A 23303-nucleotide genomic window follows, 5' to 3' on the forward strand; every position below is an offset into this window, starting at 1 on the left:
TGATTTTTCTCTGTGAAGTAGGAGGCAAGGTCCTGGGTGGGAAAGAATTGAGGGCAGTGCCTGCAGATTAGTGAAGGTTGAGATTAGCCATTGTGGGAAATGGAGTTTATCAGGCCAACCATCTGGATTGCAGAACAGCCTTTAAGGTCCAACAGCAGTTAGAACCAAGAATCTGGGACCTCCAGACTATACGGAGTCTGCGATTTTCTCCTGCGGTCCTTCACATCCTGGTAGAGAAGCAAAGAAAACAATTGTCAGGGTTGATATTGTGAAAAGACAAAGGATTATTAATAGTGCTGCCAAATAAGTGGTTAAAGGCTTGTGCTATGAGGTCTAGTCTGGAAATGGATGACGTAAGTCCAGAAACAGAAGATTGACCAGGAGGGAAAGGTATTGGAAGTGGCATCAAATGAAGGCACATCCATACTAGGTAGGGGACAGATGTGAGACTCTTGGAACTTGTGCCATTTCTTACGTGACACAGGACATTGGAAGACATAAGCTGTGCCCCTGGGAGGCAGAGACTAAAATGGAAGGCAAGTGAAGATCAAGGAAGGCCAGGTAGTCAAGGTGTTTGTTTTGGATTGAGGATCCAAGTGGGCATCGCGGTGACCAAAAGTGTAGTCGCAGTCGTTGGGATGAGGAATACTGTCAGCTGGGTGTCCTCAGTGCATGAGGTAGAAGCACTCAGAGTTAAAGAGGTGGAAGGAAAAAGAGGGAAGTAAGGGTTGTCTCTTCTGGGTGGCCACCCAGCGTCTTTTTGCCTCTCTCTTACAAATCCCTCTTGAGCTACCTGTTGCTTCTTAGTTTGTAATATTCTTAGTTATATGATCTCCTCATTCTCACATTTATTTCTTTGTTTTTTTTTAATTTTTTTAAAATTTATTTATGGTAGTCACAGAGAGAGAGAGAGAGGCAGAGACACAGGCAGAGGGAGAAGCAGGCTCCATGCACCGGGAGCCCAACGTGGGACTCAATCCCGGGTCTCCAGGATCGCGCCCTGGGCCAAAGGCAGGCGCTAAACCGCTGCGCCACCCAGGGGTCCCCATTTATTTCTTTGTTTGTCTTTCTTCCCCCGCTAGATTGTAAGCTGTACAAAGTCAGGTTCCGTGTATATCTCGTTTCTTGCTTTATCCTGACCACCTAATAAAGTGCTTGGCACACAATAAATGCTCAATAAGATTTTATTGAATGAATGAATGAATGAATGAATGAATGAATGGAGACAGGAGAACCAGAAAGAAAGGTCAGAAATGTCAGGAAGGAAAACGAGTCATTCTCTCACTTCCCATCCTGGACAATAGGCCTTCCCTTCTGCATTGGTTCTTTTCCCTGATTTACCCTCAATGTCCTCAGATGCCAGCATGATGTTTCTACTCAAGATGAGTGCAGATCACTACTCAAGCATATTTTAATTTTATGGGACCTTATTTTCATATTTTATTAATTTGTTTATTATGTAACAGTTTAGGAAAAATTTATCAATAGGTTATTTGATTCATAAATACCCTGAGGTATGCATATTTTATATTGTGTATGATTTTATACTATACGACGTGTTAGAAAACTCTTTGGAAAAGGTGAATCTTTATGACAAAATGAACTACATTTCAGATGGAAATTGAACCACGTAAGAAGGAGGGAGATAAAGCAAACGTACCGCTCCGGCTCCGTCTACTGTAGGGTTCCTGATTGTCCCATCAGTCGCCCAGAAGCAGTCCTGAAGGAGGAAGGAAATTAGCCGCGGCCCAGCTGCCGTCCCCACTGCTTCTCCCTTTACCGAATTCTTTCCTTGCCCCCCTCTTTGTTACAGCTGGTTCTCATCTTCCACTTTGGAGAGCCACAGAACCTTCGTCTCTTCAACTAAATTCACCTCCATCTATCTTTCATCTTCGTAACTTTTCTTCTCCGGGCAGGAGAACTTGAGGACCATTTGCTACAGTAGGTTGGAAGGTTTCACCCAATTCTGACCTATTAGGCTGGAAAGATCAGGTTTCTGGTCCGGGTTGAAGGATGTGGTGGTTTTATTCAGTCAAAATTGCCCTTACGTCTACCAGTACACTGGTTAAATAGAATTTTTGTACCACAGTTCTATTTTTCTGTCATTTTTCTGCTGCTTTTGTCATTTTTGTCTCTGAACAAAATATCTGACAAGTAGGTGACCTGTTAGAACACATTACCTCTTAAATAGAAGCGTCATTATAAATGCTTTTCCTGCTGTTTTCTGTATCGTGTATAATTGGATATATTTGTTTTTATTTTAATGGATAAAATGCCAACCTCTTTCTGATTTAAATTTCTCTTAGGTCGCCATAATAAATAAGTGCCTTGGGTATTGCTCTACCCCTTTAGGATTTTTAATGCTATCGTCTGCTGCATTCCAAGGAATATAAATTGAAATCCTCAGACCCTCTCTGTGGGTGTAACATTTCCATTAACATTTACTACACACTAATAACTGGCCAGAAAGAATCAATGCAAGTTTTCAAAATATCTAAATTATTCCTCATGACATACTCACAGAGCAAAAGGATCTTAGCTCCTCCTCTGGATTTGGCTTATCATCTGTGAAAGACCACGTACAGTGTTATAAGAAGAGACGTAGTTTCGTAAACTGATGGCAGTTGGAATCGAGAATGAAATCAGATGGAAGGATGTATTTCTTTAATTTATTGAAGTGTGCTTATTTTCTTTGATGTAAGTAAGTAAACGTCAGCTCTCTCATCTATAAAGTGAAGAGACTAATACTGCTTCATGCAGTTGAGGATGAGAATACTACTCATAATTTACCTTGCTTAGAATTTATTATTCTTACTTTAGAAGAGTGCTTTTTAATATGAAATTAATTTAAAAATTTTATATTTATATAAAATGGTTTATGATAAGGGCATATGATAATTATTTTACCCTATGCCTCATATGAAGTTAGATCTATAGATATATAGTCTGTAATTATGAGAATGTAAACTTATAATCAAGGCTAATGTAGTACATTCTAGATCACATAAATGTGTATATATCTACAGTTAACTTGGACCCTTAGAGTTAAAAACCCGTTGTCCTTCATGACTGCTACCTTCTGATAAATTTCTTTGAAAAATAGTAAAATCATTTTATTCTTTTTTTTAAAAGACCTTTTAGTTTATTTATTCATGAGACCCACACTAAGAGAGAGTCAGAGACACAGGCAGAGGGAGAAGCAGGCTCTTCGCAGGGAGCCCGATGCGGAACTCGATCCCGGGTCCCAGGATCGTGACCTGAGCCAAAGGCAGATGCTCAACCACTGAGCCCCCCAGGTGCCCCAGTAAAATCATTTTAAAGCCTCTGATTGTAGACAGTACTTTTTGCTTGATGTTAATACTCCCCAATGACTATACATACTTTTAGACTTTTCAACTAATTGTAAAATCATTGATAGCAGTCAGATATATTCTTTTTTTTTAAGTTTTTTCATTTCAATATAGGTTAATATACGGTGTTGTATTAGGTTCAGGTGTGCAATATAGTGATTCAACAATTCTCTCCCTTACTCAGTGCTCATGATTAGAGCAGTTTTTAATCCTTGTCACTGATTTTGCCCATTCCCCACCCACCTCCCTGTCCATGTTCTTACAGAGTTTATTTCTTGTTTTTTTTTTTTTTCTTTTCCTTTAACTGGAATTGTTTTTAAAAGCATCTGTGTTTTCTTTCTCTGTAGCTACGACAGTTAGTGAACATGTGCATCAACCCAGATCCAGAGAAGCGACCAGACATTGCCTATGTTTATGACGTAGCAAAGAGGATGCACGCGTGCACTGCAAGCAGCTAGATTCATGGAAGATCATGAAGAACGTAACCAAAATTATTTAAAGTATTTTTGTGCAAATCATACCTCCCCATTTTTGTCTGGGTGTTAAGATGAATATTTCAGAGCTAATGTGCTTTGAATCCTTAACCAGTTTTCATAGAAGCTTCATTTTGTACCAGTCTAAGTCACCTTCTTGCAAACCCCAAATGACTTTGGATAGTCACTTTGCATGTTAGGAGAGTAAATGAAACTTAATGGTTTTTAATGGCTAACGGTTTTTAGAATTATTCAGATTTTTTTTTTCTGATAAATTGTGTTCAGATAAGACTTTCAGTGCCAAAAATTGAAAGTGCAGCTTGGCACTCAAGACAGACTTGTAACGTGAGGAAGAGTATCTGAACATGTGACTTGTTTGCTTTTTCGTCATTTATGGACATTTGAGATTAGCACAATTGTGAACTTTTGTGATTTTTTTTTTAAGTTTGAAGTCTGTGTTTTAGTACTTAGCATTGTAGCTTTGAAATATAATTCTTAAGATAAATATAGATAAACTATTTGAGAAACACTTAAAATTGTTAGCTTATACATTCAAAATGCAACTATTAAATGTGAAAAAAATTGGGGGACTAAATGTGAGTCAGACACTGAAGAGTTCTTTGCTTTATTTTGTTCTGTTTTAATATCTTTGATATTCTCTCTGCATTAAAATGGTATAAATGAATCCATTTAAAAAGTGGTTAAGGATTTGTTTGGCTGGTGTGATAGTAATTTTGAAAGTTGCACATTGCCCGAGGCTTCTTTTGTGTTTTTATTATTGTTTGTACATTTGAAAAAAATCTTTGAATAATCTTGCAGTACTATATTTCGAGTTCTTTATAAATTTAAATTCTCTTCATAATTGTACACTATAGTGTAAGCATATGTTTTTATTCATAGATTTTATTGAAGTTCTGATTGGTCCCCTTCAGAAAATTTTTTGTGTTCTTCCAATTGCTTTCTTATTTATATTGTATGTGCATTTTATCCATTTTGTTTCAGATTTTCTGAGAACATTTACCCTTTAAAGAAATATTTGGTATACCAACACTTTTCCTGGATTAAACCCATTTTTTTTTTAAACTTTTTAAAATTTGGGCTACCCTGTTTGCGTGTCATTTTGTCTTGTTAGGGAGGAAGAAAGGATGTGTGTTGTGCTGTACCTGTGAATGTTGACACAGTTTCGATTCATTTGACAAGGTTGTAATTTTAGAATATGTTTAAAGCAATGAAAACTGGCCATTACCACAGCCAGAGTTTTTATGAGATTAACATTTCTGTTGAGAAGCTTTTAAGCCAAGTACTGTATTCATGCATGAAGATGACAGAGATGGTAACGCTTCATTTAGTTTAAGGTAATGGGCAGAGTTTAGTAAATGCTGTTATGGAGATATGTTTTCCATGAATGCCTTCATGTGAGTGGTGACCAGTTCTTCACAGAATTGTGAAAGCCAAAAGGCCGACTGGCAGTCACCGTTCAAGGATGCCATGCCACCTATAACCCAACCTTGGGATGGATAATCCTGTCAACGTGGAAACCTCATGTTCGGAGAATACCTACCGTTAGCTGATTTAACTGCTGGGGTTTTTTTTCCCCCCCTTTATAAGTATTTTTCTTACAATCATTTGAATACTTTCAAGTCATTTGTAAACTTAAAAAATGGTTTATTAAGGGAAAAAGCATAAACTTTTTTTCTTTTTCAAAATGTAATCAGTTATGATATCTGAAGGGTAACTTTATCCTGGGATAGACAAAGGACACCTGGGTGGTCCTTTAAATGAGGGCTGGATGGATGCATTGTGTGATTTTTAGTTACAGCTTTTACACTGAGCATCCATAGATTTGTTTCCTGAAGTATGAGTAAGTAGAATTATTTTTGTTAAAATAGTGTCATGTTCATTTTATTGTAATACAGTTGAAGAGGAAATTGTTTTGTAGTTGGAACAGATAGTCCCCTTTTTCTTGCAGTCTTTAAAAATACATGAATCTAAAATTCATTAGCTTAACCCCTCACAGTGACTTTTAAGCAAAGATTTAAGCTTTTCTTTTCAGTGAGTCTCTCTGCTAGAAGGAAATAGCTGGGAAGAATTTAATGATCAGGGAAATCCATTATTATTTTCTAAATGTGGAAACTTTCTGTTTTGGATATTGTATCTTTTTCTTATCTAAGTGTTCATATTTTTTCCTGAAGAAACCACTGTGTAAACAATAAATTTTAATTTTGAATGAGATCATTTCAAAAAATTATGAGGATAATTAGTTTTAATTTTTATACTCACCTATAAATATTCTCTTTATATTCCTGTTTATAAGTAAATTTTGTACTGATTAAGAAAAACATTTGAATTGAGTGGAGAAACAGTAAAATGAAAGGTACATCTGATTCTAAACCTTATTTAGATATTGGTACCAGTTCCCCAGAGGAAAATGTGGGGTAACTTTGTTTTGTATGTTGAGGTTTAGGAATGGTGGATGAAGGGTATCCCTGTATAAATAAAGTGCTCAACAATGTGCAATGATTGTAAATTTAGTAAGATACTACAGCCATTTCATGAATGCTTTTACCATTCTACATAGTACCTATCACAAAACACCTTTCTTGTATCAATATACTTCAGGTGTTGCTGTTAACATTTACATGATATTTATTTTAACCAAAATGTTATTCATATTAAATGTTTTTTTCTTTAAAATGAATGTATTATGTTTATAACCCACAAATGCATAATTATCCTATGCCTCATATTTCAATAGTACTGTAATATGGACTTCTTTTGTGAAATACTTTTATTTTGTTATGCTTCCAATACACATACTAAGAAAGATTCTGTTGTTAGCTTTGAAAATTGTATAATATCCTAATATAAATAAAAACATAAAAATAAAAAATGGTTACAATAACATTTTATGTATCTGTGATCCCGCCCCCCCCCCCCCCCCCGCCCCGCCAGAGTTTGCCATTGTTTGTTTCACTTAACATGTAACCTACAGAAGAAACATTTCGTGTTCATTTCCGTGACTTTACCATTTTGGGAGAAGCCTAAGAATTGAAGCCTTTGAGGGTGATCGTGGAGCTCAGACAGATACTAAGAAGTAGTTTTATAAATATGCATTAAAGTAGGGTACATCTTCATAGGTCCCTACTCTCTTCAGTACATCATTATCTGTCTTTGAATAAGAAAAGTTTTCTCAAATTATAAAATTATGAGTTTAAAGTTTAGGCGGCAGAGTCCATTCCTCTCACCTTACTTAATATGCTGCAGACAATATTAGAAATAGTTTGCAGCTACCCTGTCGGTAGTCTCTCAACTTACTCTTTTCCACATAAAAAGTGAAAATTACTTTCTGTATCTGGAAATGTTGAGGCTAAAGGATCTTTATGGCGTAAAATCCTCCAGGCTGATGGTAAAATGATCCTTTCACATCAGGATCACATTTCCAAATAGACTGTGGTGAAGATCACACGGATTTTGTAACCTGTGACTTGTAAAGAACCTTTAGTCTGATTATGTGTATATGGGCACACTCACATAATTGTATAGTAATAGTAAATTTTAGCCACAAGAGAGTGTTTGACTGGTTATAAATTTTATCTCAAAAGTATGTTTGTTAATTAGAAAAGTCAGTACTGGGCATATATGTTTAATGTATTATTAATTGGTGCAGCTATATTTACCACCGAATTGGTGCAAAAGGATGACAACTGCAATGAAACCCTTAATCAAAAAACTTCCATGGACTTGTTACATTATCTATTTTTAATTACATGTAAGTCTCTAATACAATTAATGACGAACTAAAACGACTCATCAGATTAATTATCAGAAAGATGTGAAAGTTTACAATGTGTATTTTATCTCAGAACTTCATTTGAAGGAGTTTCTGGTATTCTTACCCATTTCTTGTTCACTTGGGTCTCTAATTTTAAACCTTAGGAGATAAGAATAAAATAAAAGGAAATTTTAAAGTTAGGCTTTGTGACCAGGAGTTTTTAAAAGTAAATTGTTTTCAACATGTTACAACGCATAAAGATAATCTTTTTCTGCTCCTTTCTAGACCCATAGTCCCAAGGATAATTTCTCTAGTCCTTACTTTTTCAAGTGTAAAGTAGGAGTATAAATTCCTAACTCTACAAAGGAATTATGATGCCTTTTATATAAAGGTCTGGATGTGATGCCTGGTACCAGGTGGGTTGCTTGTTCAATGTAGCTATTACAGTGTTGTAATGTAGAAAATACGCGAACGTCTTCTCTGGCTGTAGCGCCTATTTTTGCCTTGTTTTGCTGCGCTGGTTTCTTAAAGACCCGGAGCTCTTCTCAGGGCTTAGATAGCTCTCCCTTTGGCATCAATCAGTCAGTCAATCCTACCAATCTCTCATGACTGACATAAAATATGCTTTTTCAGGAGCCACCCAGACTGCATCCTGTACTTTGCCTTTGGGCACTTACCCATCGGTAACCAAATGATTACCTGTGTGATTCTTCATTTACTTTCAGTCTCCTCGCTAGAGCCTAAACTCTAGATGGACAAGTACTTCTGTTTTATTCAGTGTGATATGCCCCACTTAACACAATGCTCCAACTGTAGTTTCTCAACTTATTTGTTGAATTGATAATGAACATTGTAATGCTGTCAATGGAGCTGAGCACTTCATGGGGACCATGCATAGTAGATGGAAAAACAGCAGAAATCTGGAGAGGTGAGGGCCAGTAAGGGGGTAGGAGAAGCAAACAAGCTGAACTAGAAGAAATATTTTAAGTTAAAAGTTGCCATAAATTACAAAGAAGTTGAAGATAGTAAGGATTGACACGTGGCTCCTGGACTTAATGAGGAGGTCATGGTAATACAGGTTCAGTAGGAGACTGGAGTGGAAGGCAAATTTGGGTAAAAATAGGAAGGACGATGGCATATGAAGGAAAAATAGATGGCAACCAGAGGTAATCTAGCTCAAGTTTTAAGATAAAGTGAACATAAGATGGTTTAAAGATTAGGAGAAGTAGCACACAGAAAAGAAACTGAAGATACTGGACAAGGAGTACAGAAGGTAAGAAAAAAAGAGGTCCACGGAAAGTGTGTATCCACTAAGCTCACAAATGTTTGTTGTGTATCCTCATATATTAGACCTTATATGTTGTCTTGAGCAAAATATTTGTTTTCATGGATTTAAAATCCGGTCAGGAAGAAATAACATTTCTGGAAATCTAAATATATAAAAGCAAATTGTTATGAGTGCTGTGGAGGAAAAGAGACACTGAAGAGGTGACATTGAAGTGAAATGACCTAAAGGATGAAAAGGAGTCCGCCAAAGAACCAACACAGGGAAGAGCCTGCTGCCGAGGAAGAATGTGGGAAGTAGCTGGGCCATCTGAGAAGCAACAGATGAGAGTGGGTAAGTCGGGATGGAGTAATGCGAGGTAGATTTAGAGATTTAGAGATGTATTTTCTCCATATTTGCAATAATCAGTAATATAAGGGTAATAATAAAGCCATGTGATGGTAATCAGCAATATAAAAATTTCATAATAGGAATTATAAAACACTTAGAAATAATTGATCAAGAAACACGTAGAACCTGTATGAAAGAAATTATAAAAATCTTGTTGAAGAACATCAGGCAAAAACTGAACGAATAGGAAAAGATGCTGTGATCCAGATGGGAAGATGCATATAAAAATCAAGTACTCTATAATTTAGTAATGTAGTATCTCCCTGAATCTCACCTTTTTTGGGAACCAGATAAAATGATGTCAAAGATCATATGGAAAAAAAATGAATATATGAAAATAACCAAGAATATCTAAAATAGGCTGTTTGACTTATCAAGGATTAAAATTTACCTTAAAGGTACTTTAAGCAAGCAGTGCAGTGTTGGCAGAGGCATAAGGCAATAGGATGAATGGTGGAACAAAACAAGAAGGTCAAACACACAAGTATGACGGGAACTTGATATATGAAAGAGGATTGGTTAAAGGACTGACTCTTGCTTTCGGCTCAGGTCATCATCTCAGGGTCCTGGGTTTGAGCCCAGTGTCGGGCTCCAAAGCAGTGTCTGCTTAGCGGAGAGTCTGCTGGAGATTCTCTGCCTCTGCCCCTACCCTCCGCCCACACCTCACATGTACCTTTTCTCTCTCTCTAAAATAAATCTTTAAAAATAAACTATATGGGTGTATATGTTTGCATACGATCATTTGAACGTGGAGAAAGGTGAGGAAGCACACAGACTAGACTAAGTTGCCAGCGTTGGTTATTACCATGTGAGAGGTGGATGACAAAGATAGTTAAGCCAATATGGTTAAATTCTTCAAACCTCTTTATATTTTTCTTTTCTTCAGTACAAAAGCATGAGCATTTTTTCCTCCTTAAAATAACCTTTACCTTATGTTGAGTCTGAACCTCTTTTTTAAAAAAACTTTTTAATTTGCAAATAATTTCAAACCTAGAGAAAAATTGCAAGATTAGTACAAATTCTTCCCCTGGGTTTTTCAGATGTTAAGACTTTGCCACCCTTGCTTTATTATTGTTTCTTTTTAAATCCTTATATAGATTTTTTTTTTCTGAGCCTATCTGAAAAGAAGTTGCAAATATGGTGCCTCGTACCCCCAAATCTCTGAGTGTTGCTTTCCTAAAAAAAATGGCCCTCTTCTACATAAACACGGGGCAACCATAATAATCAGGAAAGTAATATTAATTCATCACTATTATCTAACCTACAAATCACATTCAAATTTCAACCAATTGCTCTTTACAGCAAAAATTACTAAGTTTTCCTCCAGGATATAAGCAGTAAGTGTTGCATTTAGTTGTCATGTCTCTTTAGTCACCTTCCGTGGGGAACACTTCCTCAGTCTATTCTTTATCTTTCATGACCTTGACATTTTTTTCGGGTACAAACCAGTTATCTTGTAGAATGACCTTCAGTTCGGGTTTGCCAGATGTTTGCTCATGAAATGGAATATTACTGCCGCGAGGCTGAGTTGATCTGCATACAACATGTCAGGAAGCAAGAATGTCAATCTGTCCATTATCGTTGGTGCGAACTTTGATCACTTAAGCTGGTGACCTTAATCATAAAGCTTTTGTTTCTTCCTTTGTAATTAACAGTATGTAGTAGGTAGGTATTTTGAGAATATGTAAATACCATGTTTTTCAACAAACTTTTGTCCACTAATTTTAGCATCCCCTGATTATTCTTGCCTGTTTTAATTATTACTTTGATGGTTGCCAGATGATGGCTTTCCAAATGTCATTCCTTTTACATTTATTAGTTCCCGTGCTTCTGTAAGGAGTAACTTTTCCCTCCAAATCAGTTTTGTATTCCTTTATCAATTTTTAACTCTTATCTGACAATGAGAAACCTGGCTCACATGATCAATATATGCTCATTCCCACTCTTTGAAACCAGTCTCCTGATCCTACCAACTGTCTCCTTGGCTCAGGCTGCCTTCTTGGCCCAGAGCTCCTTACCTCCTCCTTCACCCGCGTGAAAGTGGCGTCACAGTAATGACTGGAGTAGAAGACAGTCTGAGGGCCTGTGAGGCTGGAAATCGAAGTACTAGTCAGAGTACTTTCCTCCTTGCCATAGGCCACCATTCAGCGAGAATCCAGAGTTGGCTACACTAAGGGGTGGGTCACTTTGATTTGCAAGGGATTCGGCTGCATGGAATTCTTTGAAAAACTGTAGTGTGGGACAGTTGAGTGGCTCAGTGGTTGGGCATCTGCCTGGGCTCAGGTTGTGATCCCAGGGTCCTGGGATCGAGTCCCTCATTGGGCTCCCCGCAGGGAAGCTGCTTCTCCCTCTGCCTATGTCTCTCCCTCTCTCTCTGTGTCTCTCATGAATAAATAAAATCTTGAAGAAAAAAAAAGACTGGAAGTTTGATATCATTACCCCCATTTAGCAGTTGAGGAAATTGAGGCCTACACAGGATAAAGGGTTTTCCCAAGGTCACTGCATCAGTTATTTTAGTTCTTTTGCTCTAAGTCTCATACTCTCATGTTAACTACAGAGGAACCTTCTGCGAAAATCCAGAATTGCATGAAAGAGCTAAAATATAGATGAGTTAAGACATTTTTTTAAAGATTTTATTTATTTATTCATGAGGGACAGAGAGAGAGAGAGAGGCAGAGACACAGAGGGAGAAGCAGGCTCCACGCAGGGAGCCTGACGGTGGGACTCGATCCCGGGTCTCCAGGATCACGCCCTGGGCAGAAGGCAGCGTTAACCCACTGAGCCCCCCGGGCTGCCCAAGACATTTGTTTTATTCTGTGTGGTCCTTCTCTTACTTGTGACTTGCTGGCTTGGAGGAAAGCCTGCTCACAGGAGTATCGGGTGCAGCCCTTGATTAATGAATGAGCTGGGGATGGAGAAGTGGTCGCCTTAACACTAAGCTCGTAGTAGAATAGGGAACTTGGGACAAAGCTCAGTAAGGCACTTCGTTATCATTCCATGAAGATCTCTGTTAATGGTGATCAAAGAGAAAATGGGGCATATTTATATCTAACTTGCATTCACAAGGGACATTCTCAGTGCCAGGTGTAATACTTAGGCACATCCCTTAATTTTTTAAAATTGTCTTAATTACTTAAGTAGTTGCCAATATTATCTTCAATTTTAACAAATAACCACATTAAGCTCAAAATGTTGACTTGTCCAAGGTCACACAGCCTGGACGTGGTGGGAGGGAGTGATCACCTGTCCATGATATACTCAAAGCAAATAGTTGGGACAAATCAATGCATGAAAAATTTTTAGGAAGACAAGGTAAAGGGGGGATTTGGGAAAGAATATTGGGATGTTGGTAACAGTTTCAGGGAATTGGTTCATTTAAAAGGACAGTGGCTCTAAAGTGTCGATTGTGCCTTCTTGAGCTCACATGATACTCCACTGAGATTGTAACAACAGGTATGAGTCTCTACTATTTTACTTACTACAATAGGATTGCTCTAAAACAGGTCGGTGTTAGCAGCTTGCCAGTTATCTAGGGAAGAATGGACATATCCTAATGCTTAAAAACAAGCACAATGCATTTTTTAAATCAGATATAAAGTGGATTATGATGTAGAAATCTGAAATATGCATGCATGCTCTAGATAGCATCTGAGTTCCTTCCTTTTAGGCTGTGTTGTGTTAACATTTCAGAGAAATTATGCCTTAATTTTAATCTCACCAACACTTAGATTCAAGTCTTTCAAAGGACAGAACTGCCTCATAATTTTACTTGCTAGCACAAAGGCAGTTGAGGGAAGTTCAAAAAACATTTAAACATGACACAAATAATCCGAGTTAGGACTGTCACTTCTATTTTCCTTTTTACTCTCAAGTGTATGCCAGATACAGCATTTGGGAGAGGTGCCCTGCTGAGGCTCCCCCATAATAATGAGGCAATAATGAGATAAATTAAGTGTAAATCACATCAGTGGAGTTTTTACCTGCTTCTCTTGATTTGTCAAAACACTTTATCATGGAAAAGCACAAATGAAAACAACTATTTTCTCTCTGTAACTGAGACAGCATGCTTTTGGGTGGGTGGGTGGGTGTCTACAAGAGTGAGAGCTCCTTGACTATAAAGCTCTCTTAGCAATCCTCCTGGAGTCCTGTGAACCAGACAGCCTTGCACAGCCTCTTTCTATCATGTTTTCCTCTGTGTTCTGTGCAAGGCCCTCTTCCAGTTAAGGATTTAAAGCCAGCTCTTATGTACACAAAAATCAGATTTATATCTTTGTACCACAAAATGAAGCAATTATTTTGTCTTCCAATGGATTCTGCTTCCTGTGCATGGGCACTGGAGCTACCCACTGTTGTCAGCAAGGCGGTGACACTGGTGTAAGCTTCATTAAATAGAGCCCCGCTGATACTGACCATTGATCCAGCAGCTAGCTCAGGTGCATTTGGCCACAATATTTTCTCCCTCTGCTCTTTACTTCTCTCCAGGGATAACCAATCAGAAGAAACGACCCTCATGCCTAGTGTTTTGAGAAGCAGAGAGCAGTTTGATTTCAATTGCCAACCTGTCCACTAGCTTGGTAAATCAAATTTCAATCTCCTAAGGGCAAAAAGAACATGTAGCTTGCTTGTATGTGTGTGTGTGTGTGTGTGTGTGTGTGTGTGATTGCGTGTGTGCACACGCATTGTACTCTGAGATCTGGTCTTTCCGTAGGTTAAACCACAGGAATTCACCTGGTAACTGAAAAACGAGGAATTCAAAAAGTGTTTGCTCTTTAGAAGTGGAGTTAGTGTTCTTTAAACATACCACTCTTCCTTGAAATGTAGGCTTACATGTAATGCTGGCCATGTAAAATGAGCAAATGTAAATTTGATCCACATCATTACAGAAACTGTTCTCCTTTTTGCGTATTTGGTGGCAAAATGTGAAGGATCTATATATCCTTAAATATATATATATATATATTTTTTAACTTGTATCTCTGCAAAGTCATCAATCTAGGAATCTAATTTTTTTCAATAAAATTTCAAATAAAAGCCATTTTCCCCAGATTTGTTCTGTGAGACTCCAGTAAAGCTAACACATCTAGATTCTAATCTTATTACAGTGAATGTAGGACAGCTGGATCGAAAATTGCAGTACCATGCCAGCTTACCTTGAGTTTATACACTTTATCCTTTCTCTTAAATATTATCATCGGCTCAAAGAAGCCAAAGACATTTTCTGCTTAGCGTTTCACAGGCGTACCCAGTTAACTACACAAATCGGTCAGCTCTTGCTTTTTAGGGAGGTTGATCCACTGGTTTGTATCTTTGGAAACTCAAACTAGTTCCAAATTTTATATGATGATACTTTTCCTTTTCGGGATATGTTATTCCACTTTTAAAGAAACTAAAGATTCTCTAATAATATTTCTCTCATAACACCAAGCGCAAGCCACCGTTTCAAACCCTTGTCTTTATGTGTTGCAAATAAACCCCAAAGTTGCTCTGGTTATGGAAGGAGTAGAAATGATATATAATTCAGCAGTTCCTTTAGAAATCTTGTTTCCTCCCGCCCATCCCCTCATACGGTTCCCTACCTGCCTACTAAGCATTTTGTAAGTACATTTACAAAAATACAAACTGAAGTTCATGAATCTTCGATGTCTTACGTGGTATCATACATCTTGTGTCCCACGTAACTTAATCACCTATGTCTTTATGAGGGATTAAACTTGGTCATTTTTTCTAAATCTCTCTGCACCTGCTATTTGTTTTTTTGGTTTTTTTTCTGCTTTGAATATTTATTTTTAAGTGAACTTCTGCCTTAAATGGGAAAATAACATCTCTAGATATGTACCTGCTATTTGGCAGTGTGTTTAATCCTCACCCTTGACGATGTGTATAATATTCATGTAATTAAAGTTTTTATCTTTTTAAGTCATACACGACTGTCCTTTGATTTAACCAAAACGCAGTCTACAAAATGATCTGGGAGGGTTGGCTAATGGATTATTATGGTGGTTTTTCTTTTCCCTGGAAACTACTAGTATTTTTAAAGTTTTATTTTAATTCTGGCTATGAAGATAAAAGACCCTGATCATTGCAACGCAAGACCAGTCTATGCTACATTAATGGTCAATACGTTATGAAGTTAACCCTGAGAAAATTCCCCCATGCTCTGCTAATGGAAGCTGTTTTCTTCACTAAGTCAATAATAGGAAGTACAACCGTGAATTACAAAGTGAGTTCATATCTTCAAAGATATTTTTCTGTTATTCTGGTTTACATGAATCACTAGTCACCACTTAGGCTGGTGATCCTCACCTGAAAAGATTTTGCCCCCCAGGGGACATTGGGAATGTCTAAAGACATTTTCGATTGTCAAAAGTAGGAGTGGGGGAGGGGGAATGGGAAGAAGATGCTCCTGGCATCGAGTGGGTAAACGCCAGAGATGCTGCTAAATATAGGAGTACACAGGACAGCCCGTAACAGTAAGGCATCGCCCTATCCCAAGTGTCAATGTCGGGGTAACGCATCCCCATGGACGCCAGAGAGCATCATGGAATGGTGGAAATTGGAAACTAAGCTGTCTTCCTACATGAAGACAGTGCCCATAGAAATGATCAGAATGGAGAGCTGTTAATTATATGATTATAGAACGGCCCCTGTCCTTGTCCTTTTTTTTTTTTTTTTAAAGATTTTATTTATTCATGAGAAACACACAGAGAGAGGCAGAGATACAGGCAGAGGGAGAAGCAGGCTCCATGCAGGGAGCCCGTGGTGGGACTCGATCTCGTGTCTCTAGGATCAGGCCCTGGGCCAAAGGCAGGTGCCAAACTGTTGAGCCACCCAGGGATCCCCTCCCTGTCCTTGTCCTTGAAAGAAAATTATCTCTTATTTTCTTAAAGCCAGATAGAAGGCTCATTCTCTAAGTTTACCATCTCTAAGGACCTTTTGCTCCATTCTAATTTATCCTCAGGTAGATTAGGATGCATTTCTACAAAGAGACATGGTATGGTTGAGAATGCTAGTCTTCAGCAAGAAGTTAAATTAAAAATAACCAGACATGTCGATTCTTTTGTCTCTCCAGCTAACAGATGAATAAGCATCGTTGTCCATTTGTGACCTGCCTTCCCTTCCTGGGAGTTACTGGTGACAACCAAAAAATAAGGTATTTTATTTCTCAGGAAGTGGCATCCATTTTAATATCTTGCATTAAATCCGATGGAAAATACGCGTTTGAGCTCAAATAACAAAAAGATGTGCTTCGTTCCTTTAGTTGTTTGTGACCTGAAATCAATTAGTCTATGTATTATAAGCATATACGCAGTTATATTTCTGTGTAGTAGCTTACAAAAAACCAATTTACTAAACTAGACAAATATTGGCAGTCATCTGTATTTAATTCCACATGTCACTTGTTTTTATTACCTCTGCCACGTTAACTGCTGCCCATTCATCCCACTCATCACCTCTGGCAGTTTCTACTAAACAGTATTATAGAATTGTTTACCATTTTTAAAGTTAGTTTTTGAGGGGTGCCTGGGTGGCTCAGTCGGTTAAGCGTCTGCCTTCGGCTGAGGTCATGATCTCGGGGTCCTGGGCTGGAGCCCCACATCAGGCCCCCTGCTCACTGGGGGGCTCTGCTTCTCCCCCTCCCTCTGCTGCTCCCCTCTTCTTGCTTGTGCTCACTCAAATAAATAAAACCTTTAAATAAAATAAAATTAATTTTGAGTACCATTTTATCTCAGTAGTAAAACATTCTGAAGATACTTACACAAACATAGTATATTTTTGTCAAGCGCACAGTTCATAGGTAGGAAAGGCTGATTCAGAAATTGTCTATTCGTATGACTCGGAATATGGTTTGCACACTTAATATAGATAGTCATACAGTAGAAGTGCCTTAACAGGATGCTGTCTCTCTACCTTATACCTATTTGTACTTATCGGTGGGTTTAAAAACCCTATAAACACTAGACCATAAGCCTCATTAGGGCAGAAATTGAGGGTACTTTGTACACTGTTGTTGCTCTAGTAGTTCGTTTGCTGCTGGTCCAAGGTGGAACTCCATAAATATTGTATTCATTTAATGTTTGCTGCAAATGACCTCAAACTGGGTGGTTTAAATAACACAGATGTTAAATAAATAAATAAATAAATAAATAAATAAATAAATAACACAGATGTATTATCCTATAGCCCTATAGATGGGTAGTTTCACATGAATGTCTTGGGTCTGAAATGGAGGTCTCAGTGGGCTGTGTTATTCTGGAGGCTCTAGGGGGGGAAATCTGATCCCTTCTTTCTCCTTTTTTAGTAGTTGCCCACTTTCTTTGGTGGGTGGTCCCTTCCTCCATCTTTATTTTTTTTTAAAGATTTTATTTATTTATTCATGAGAGACAGAGAGAGAGACAGAGAGACAGAGAGAGAGAGAGAGAGGCAGAGACACAGGCGGAGGGAGAAGCAGGCCCCATGCAGGGAGCCCAATGTGGGATTCAATCCCTGGTCTCTAGGATCACACTCTGGGCAGAAGGCAGGTGCTAAACCACTGAGCCACCCAGGGATCCCCTTCTTCCATCTTTCAAAGCCCCCAAATAGTGCATAGAGTCCTTTTCATGCTGCCATCCCTCTGCAGCTAGGAAAGTCTCTCTGCTTTTAAGGACTCATGACTAGATTGGGCCCACGTGGATAATCCAAGAAAATCTCCCCATTTCAAGCTCCTTAGCCTTACTCACGTCAGCAAAGCCTCTTTTACCACGTGACATAGCATGTTCACAAGTTCCGAGGACTAGGGCCTGGACATCCTTGGGAGCCGACCACAGGCTCTGTCAGATGAAAACCATTCCCGTGTCTACCTCATTAATTTCCATCCTTAAGTCCAGGCAGCTGCTTCTAACCCTGTCCTAGACCCCTCTTACCACTTCTGCTGAACACTACCACTTCCGGTGGGCATTTCTGCAGACCGTCCCAAGAATCCCTTGCTTCGATGAGTCTTGTTCCCTCTTTTTCCTTGTACCTCTGCCTCTGCCCATCATGACTGCACCAGGTCACCGGCCTACCATGTAGGGTCCCCGTCACCAGTAAATGGAGATGGAGAGAGTCTTCCAAGTGCCAGGGCTTGGGTGTGTGGCAAAGGGGGAGAGAAGAGGAGGAAGGAGCGAATGGCCCTTTCTCCCCACTTCGAGCTATATGTGGTGAGAGGCATGACGGAGCTGTGTTGCTGGCGTCCACTGCGCAGGGTTTTGAGTGAATAATACTGCTCGTAGTTATGTACGGCTCTGGAGAGCCCCGACGTGCGTCTGTGAGACTGGATCATAGTCAGAATCAAGCGCTGAAAAAAGCGCTGTCCAGTTTAATAAATAGATCAATTTGTTGTGTTTGATTCATCCTCTTCTGACAGTGAGCTTTTTTTTTTTTTCTTTTCCTGGAAAAATAGATTTTGGGGTGTATTGGGGCATGTCTGTATACAAGCTTGGGCTCATGTGCAGACCTTCCCACTTTGGGTCATTCAGTTTTCCTGCCCTTAGCAGATGACAAGCAACACATGTTATTGTTTGGTACTGGACATAAGTATAATGGCAAAAACAAGGAATGACAGTGTATTTTCAAAAATATTTTTAAAAAATTTTTATTTATTTATGATAGTCACACACACAGAGAGAGAGAGAGAGAGAGAGAGAGAAAGAGAGAGGGAGAGAGGCAGAGACACAGGCAGAGGGAGAAGCAGGCTCCATGCACCAGGAGCCAGACGTGGGATTCGATCCTGGGTCTCCAGGATCGCGCCCTGGGCCAAAGGCAGGCGCTAAACTGCTGCGCCACCCAGGGATCCCTATTTTCAAAAATATTGAAAAAATATTTCAAAAAAATACTCGTTGGGTAGATATTAAATCCTAAGCTCTGTTCTTGACACGAAGGATATACAACTGACAAAAAAACAAAAAAAAATGCATTTTGCCAAACAGCCTGATTTATTAAAAAGTAAAAAGTAGACAAGCAAGAGCCCAGCTATGCGACAAGGACAGACATCTCTGGACTCTCTTTCGTCATTGCCTATTGTCGTGAAGAAAAGTTGGATCATCGTTCTATGTACTGGTTCTCGGTAATAATAAAAGCAAATATAACTACTGAGTATAGAGGCCAGAAGCTGTTCTAAGCAGGTTTATTCCTCACAACAATCCTGCAAGGCGGTTGGTGTTATTTTCCTCATCCTACACCTGAGGGACTCGGTAGAGGTGAGCAGGAAGGTGAAGCGTCGGGCCTCCCGGTCCCAGGAGGGCAGTGGCAGAGCCAGGATTGGAACCCAGAGCCCGCGAGACCGGAGTCTCCACCCCTGAGCACCACGCCACGCTCTCTGAAAGTGTGTGACCTACCTCAAAAAGGGCCTCATGAGATAAATGGTGGGAATAAAAAGAAATGTCATGACTTCGTGGTAATTCATAGAGCTGTATGCGCTATGCTTCAGTTTTGGGGGAAAAAAAGATGAATATCGTGGTGCCTAACAGGCTACCTCCAGGTTACTGTAAATTCCTTGGGAAAACACGTATTTTCCTGACGGTCCTACTGATCTATACTCAGAAGCAGACAGAGGAGGCGGGAACCAGGAGAGGTACAGAGACAGGTGCTGGGGGCTGTGAGGAGGGGGCAGTTTCCAGTCGCAAGGAGACCCTAATTAGCTGTGCCTTTTAGTTTCTGTGTTCTTAACACTTTGACATTTGGGGTCTTGCTGACCCTGCAGAGCCTGCTCCTTTTATTGCTAAGCCAATTTTTAGAGCAAAATGACTCACTTTCCCGGGCAAGCTGACCAGCCCAGAGCCCAGAACCCCTAATCCTCCTTGGCAGGTTCTTACACTCCAGGGTCACCAATCCCTGCCCTAACCATCTCGGGGTTGCATATGCGACAACTAAGGAGAAGCCTCCCTACACCCACCGAAATTCTTCTTAAATTTGCTTAGCTGTCTCCCTGCCTCTTCCAGTCTTCCCCGGAACAGCCACAATTAAGGGTCCGGCTCACGATTCCATCATCGCCCCCCCCCCACTTCTTCCCTGGGTGGCCCTTGCGCGGCCACAGGGCAGCGGCCCCACTGCCCCATCCTGTCGGCCTCACTGTGCCCCGATAATAGTAAGGTGGCGATTTTAACACAGAGCTTCCTTCTGTTCCACATTTCCACCGCATTTTTAAAAATCCATGACATGCTTGGGTTAAGTTTCTTATGAGACTAAATCCAGCACCTCTTGAGGACCCTCTGAACGAGTTAGTTCTAGACGTCACAGACATTTCAAAAATGGGTACAGCAGCGTGGGTGGCATCACCGGCAAGGATCTATTTTCGGCCGCGGGAGATACACCCCGTAACACCCATCCCCAGGAGGAGTGGGTGCGCTACTATAGTGGGTGGAACAAAGGCTCGGGGTGTAGGAGGACAGGATCACTGACACTTGTCCGGAAGGTCGGGGGTGCTTCCCGAAAAGGAGCCTTTGAACGGGGGTTCACGGGTCAAGGGGCGTTTTGAGAAATGAGCATGATTTCAGGCAGGACCCCCCCCCCCCCAGCATTCATTTTAATTGAACTGCTCAAAGGCCCAGAGACAGGAGGACCGAAGTCTTGACTATTTTCGTTGAACCGAAGCCTCGGGTCGCTGCCTGGGGAAAGCGCTAATCCCAGAGCGGGGGAAGCTTTGGAAGAGCTCAGCCGAGGAGTGGGTGCAGGGGAAGGGGCAGGCGTCAGGCGCGCCGTGGATGGGGCCACCAGCTGTGCGGGCTCGGGGTGGCGCCGCTGCCCAGGGAGAAAACCTCTTATCCTCCTTCCTCTTGGAGCGGGAGGCCGCGGAGGCCGCGGGAGGCCGCAGGGGCCGCGGGAGGGAGGCAGGGGCCGGCAGGAGGCCGCAGAGGCCCCGGGAGGGAGGCCACAGGGGCCGCGAGAGGGAGGCCGGGGCCGCGGGAGGGAGGCCGCAGGGGCCACGGGAGGGAGGCGGGGGCCGCGGGAGGGAGGCCGCAGGGGCCGCGGGAGGCCACAGGGGCCGCGAGAGGGAGGCCGGGGCCGCGGGAGGGAGGCCGCAGGGGCCGCGGGAGGCCGCAGGGGCCACGGGAGGAGGCCGGGGCCGCGGGAGGCCGCAGGGGCCGCGGGAGGCCGCCAGGGATGCTGGAGGGAGGCCGCAGGGGCTGGTGGAGGCAGGCCCGGGCCGCGGGAGGCAGGCAGGCGCCGGGGGAGACGACAGGGGCCGGGGGCGGCCTCCATCCCCCACACTCCCCGCTCCTCGGGCCCTTGGCCGCGGGCGCTGTCGGGGCGGGGCGGGGGTGGCACGTCCCCCTCTGGGAGAACAGCTCGGCTCCAGGTTCGACTTCCTGGTGCGGGGCCAGCTCCTCCCTCCTGCCCCCAATTGTCGGGAAAACTTAACTTCAGGTTAAACTCACCTATGTTTATTTATTTTCAAAGACAGAACGCTTCAGGGGATGGGATTTGACATTTTTAAGATTAAAATGGCAAGTGGGCCTCGGGCATCCGGCTTAGCACCCCCGGGGCGGAGAGAACCGAAAGGAGGGGGGTTGTGAGCGGCAGCCCCGGCTCGGGGTCCCTTTGCCCAGGCCGCTGGGAGCCGCGGGCTGCAGCCGCCCCCACGGTGGCCCCGGTGGCTCAGGGACCCGCGACAGGCACCACTTACCCGTTCGAGGCGCCGGCGAGCGAGCGCGGCCGCTGAGAGGCTTCACGCGGGGTGCCCGTGTGCCCCGGCCGGGTCGGAGCGCTCAGGTGACGCGGGAGCCCCGGCCCCGGCCCCGGCCCGGGAAGCCGTGTGCAGGCGGCCCAACCCGCGCGGAGGGGACCCGCCCCCTGCCCCCCACGCTCTCGGGCCGCCGGGCTCTGCGGGCGGGAGGGTCCCTGCGCCGCCCCGCGCCCTGCGCCCCGGAAGGCTCCGGAGTCCACCTGCCCTGGGACAGACGCCTTTTCCCTTTTTAGTATTTATTTATTTATTTATTTTAAAGACTTTCATTTTTTAAAAAGATTTATTTATGAGAGAGAGAGAGCGCGCCCCAGGCCCAGGGACAAGCAGGCTCCCTGCGGGGACTCGATCCGGGGACCCGGGGGTCACGCCCTGGGCCCACGGCGGCACTAGACCGCGGAGCCACCCGGGTACCCTCTTTTTATTATTCATTCATTCATTCATTCATTCATTCATTCATTCATGTACAGGGATGTCTCCAAAGAGTCCTCTCGTTGGAATGAGGGCAAAGCGGCTCCCCGAGCGGGGCGAACCGGGTTGGATTCTGGCTGGAGCGCGGAGGATTCGGGGCGCCCGAGCTCGTGGGGTGAGTCGGTCGCATTCACACGCGGCGTCTCAGGGCTGGGGACGCATCAGGGCCGGGGTGAAGGCAGTCACTCTCCCGGGCTGAGCTGTCCCTCCGCAGACGGGCTTCCAGGCCTGCAGCCGGGACCTGCGGCCAGTCTACGGGGACGTCCTCGGGATCCTCAGGTCTTGACAAATAATTTATGTGCGTTCTTCAAGGATCTGCTGTGCTGAAGGTGTTATCAAAATGCTTTGGGTCCTAGAAATAGGTTCAATGGGAAAGTGGGAGCTTGACCGTCCTAGTTGGGGGTTCCCACAGAACTGGAGCTGATGAGGGAAGGGGAGCCCCGGATGCCAACGGCTGCGTGCACTCTCCAAGGGTCACTAGGATGGAGGGTCACTAGGATGGAGGGTCACTGGGATGGAGGGTCACTGGCATGAAGGGTCACTAGGATGGAGGGTCACTGGGATGAAGGGTCACTAGTATGGAGGGTCACTGGGATGAAAGGTCACTAGGATGGAGGGTCACTGGGATGAAGGGTCACTAGGATGGAGGGTCACTAGGATAGAGGATCACTGGGATGGAGGGTCACTGGGATGAAGGGTCACTGGGATGGAGGGTCACTAGTATGGTGGGTCACTATGATGGTGGGTCACTATGATGGAGGGTCACTGGGATGGAGGGTCACTAGTATGGAGGGTCACTGGGATTGAGGGTCACTGGGATGGAGGGTCACTAGGATAGAGGATCACTGGGATGGAGGGTCACTGG

General features: G+C 42.4%; 1 protein-coding gene across 8 annotated transcripts in view; it reads left to right on the forward strand.

Moving 5' to 3' along the window:
• Nucleotides 1-6727, forward strand: part of NEK7 (NIMA related kinase 7) — a 157985-nt gene extending 151258 nt beyond the window's left edge. For all 8 annotated transcript variants that reach the window (XR_013382403.1, XM_077902356.1, XM_077902359.1 and 5 more), the window contains one exon: nt 3698-6727. Coding sequence is in view for 7 of the 8 variants with exons in the window: in XM_077902356.1 (XP_077758482.1) it covers nt 3698-3808 (111 nt within the window). In the remaining variant the exon portion in view is untranslated. The remainder of the gene's footprint in view (nt 1-3697) is intronic.
• The last annotated feature ends 16576 nt before the right edge of the window (nt 6728-23303 follow it).

The sequence above is a fragment of the Canis aureus genome, chromosome 6 (genome assembly GCF_053574225.1).
Source record: "Canis aureus isolate CA01 chromosome 6, VMU_Caureus_v.1.0, whole genome shotgun sequence".
In the NCBI taxonomy this organism is placed as follows: domain Eukaryota; kingdom Metazoa; phylum Chordata; class Mammalia; order Carnivora; family Canidae; genus Canis; species Canis aureus.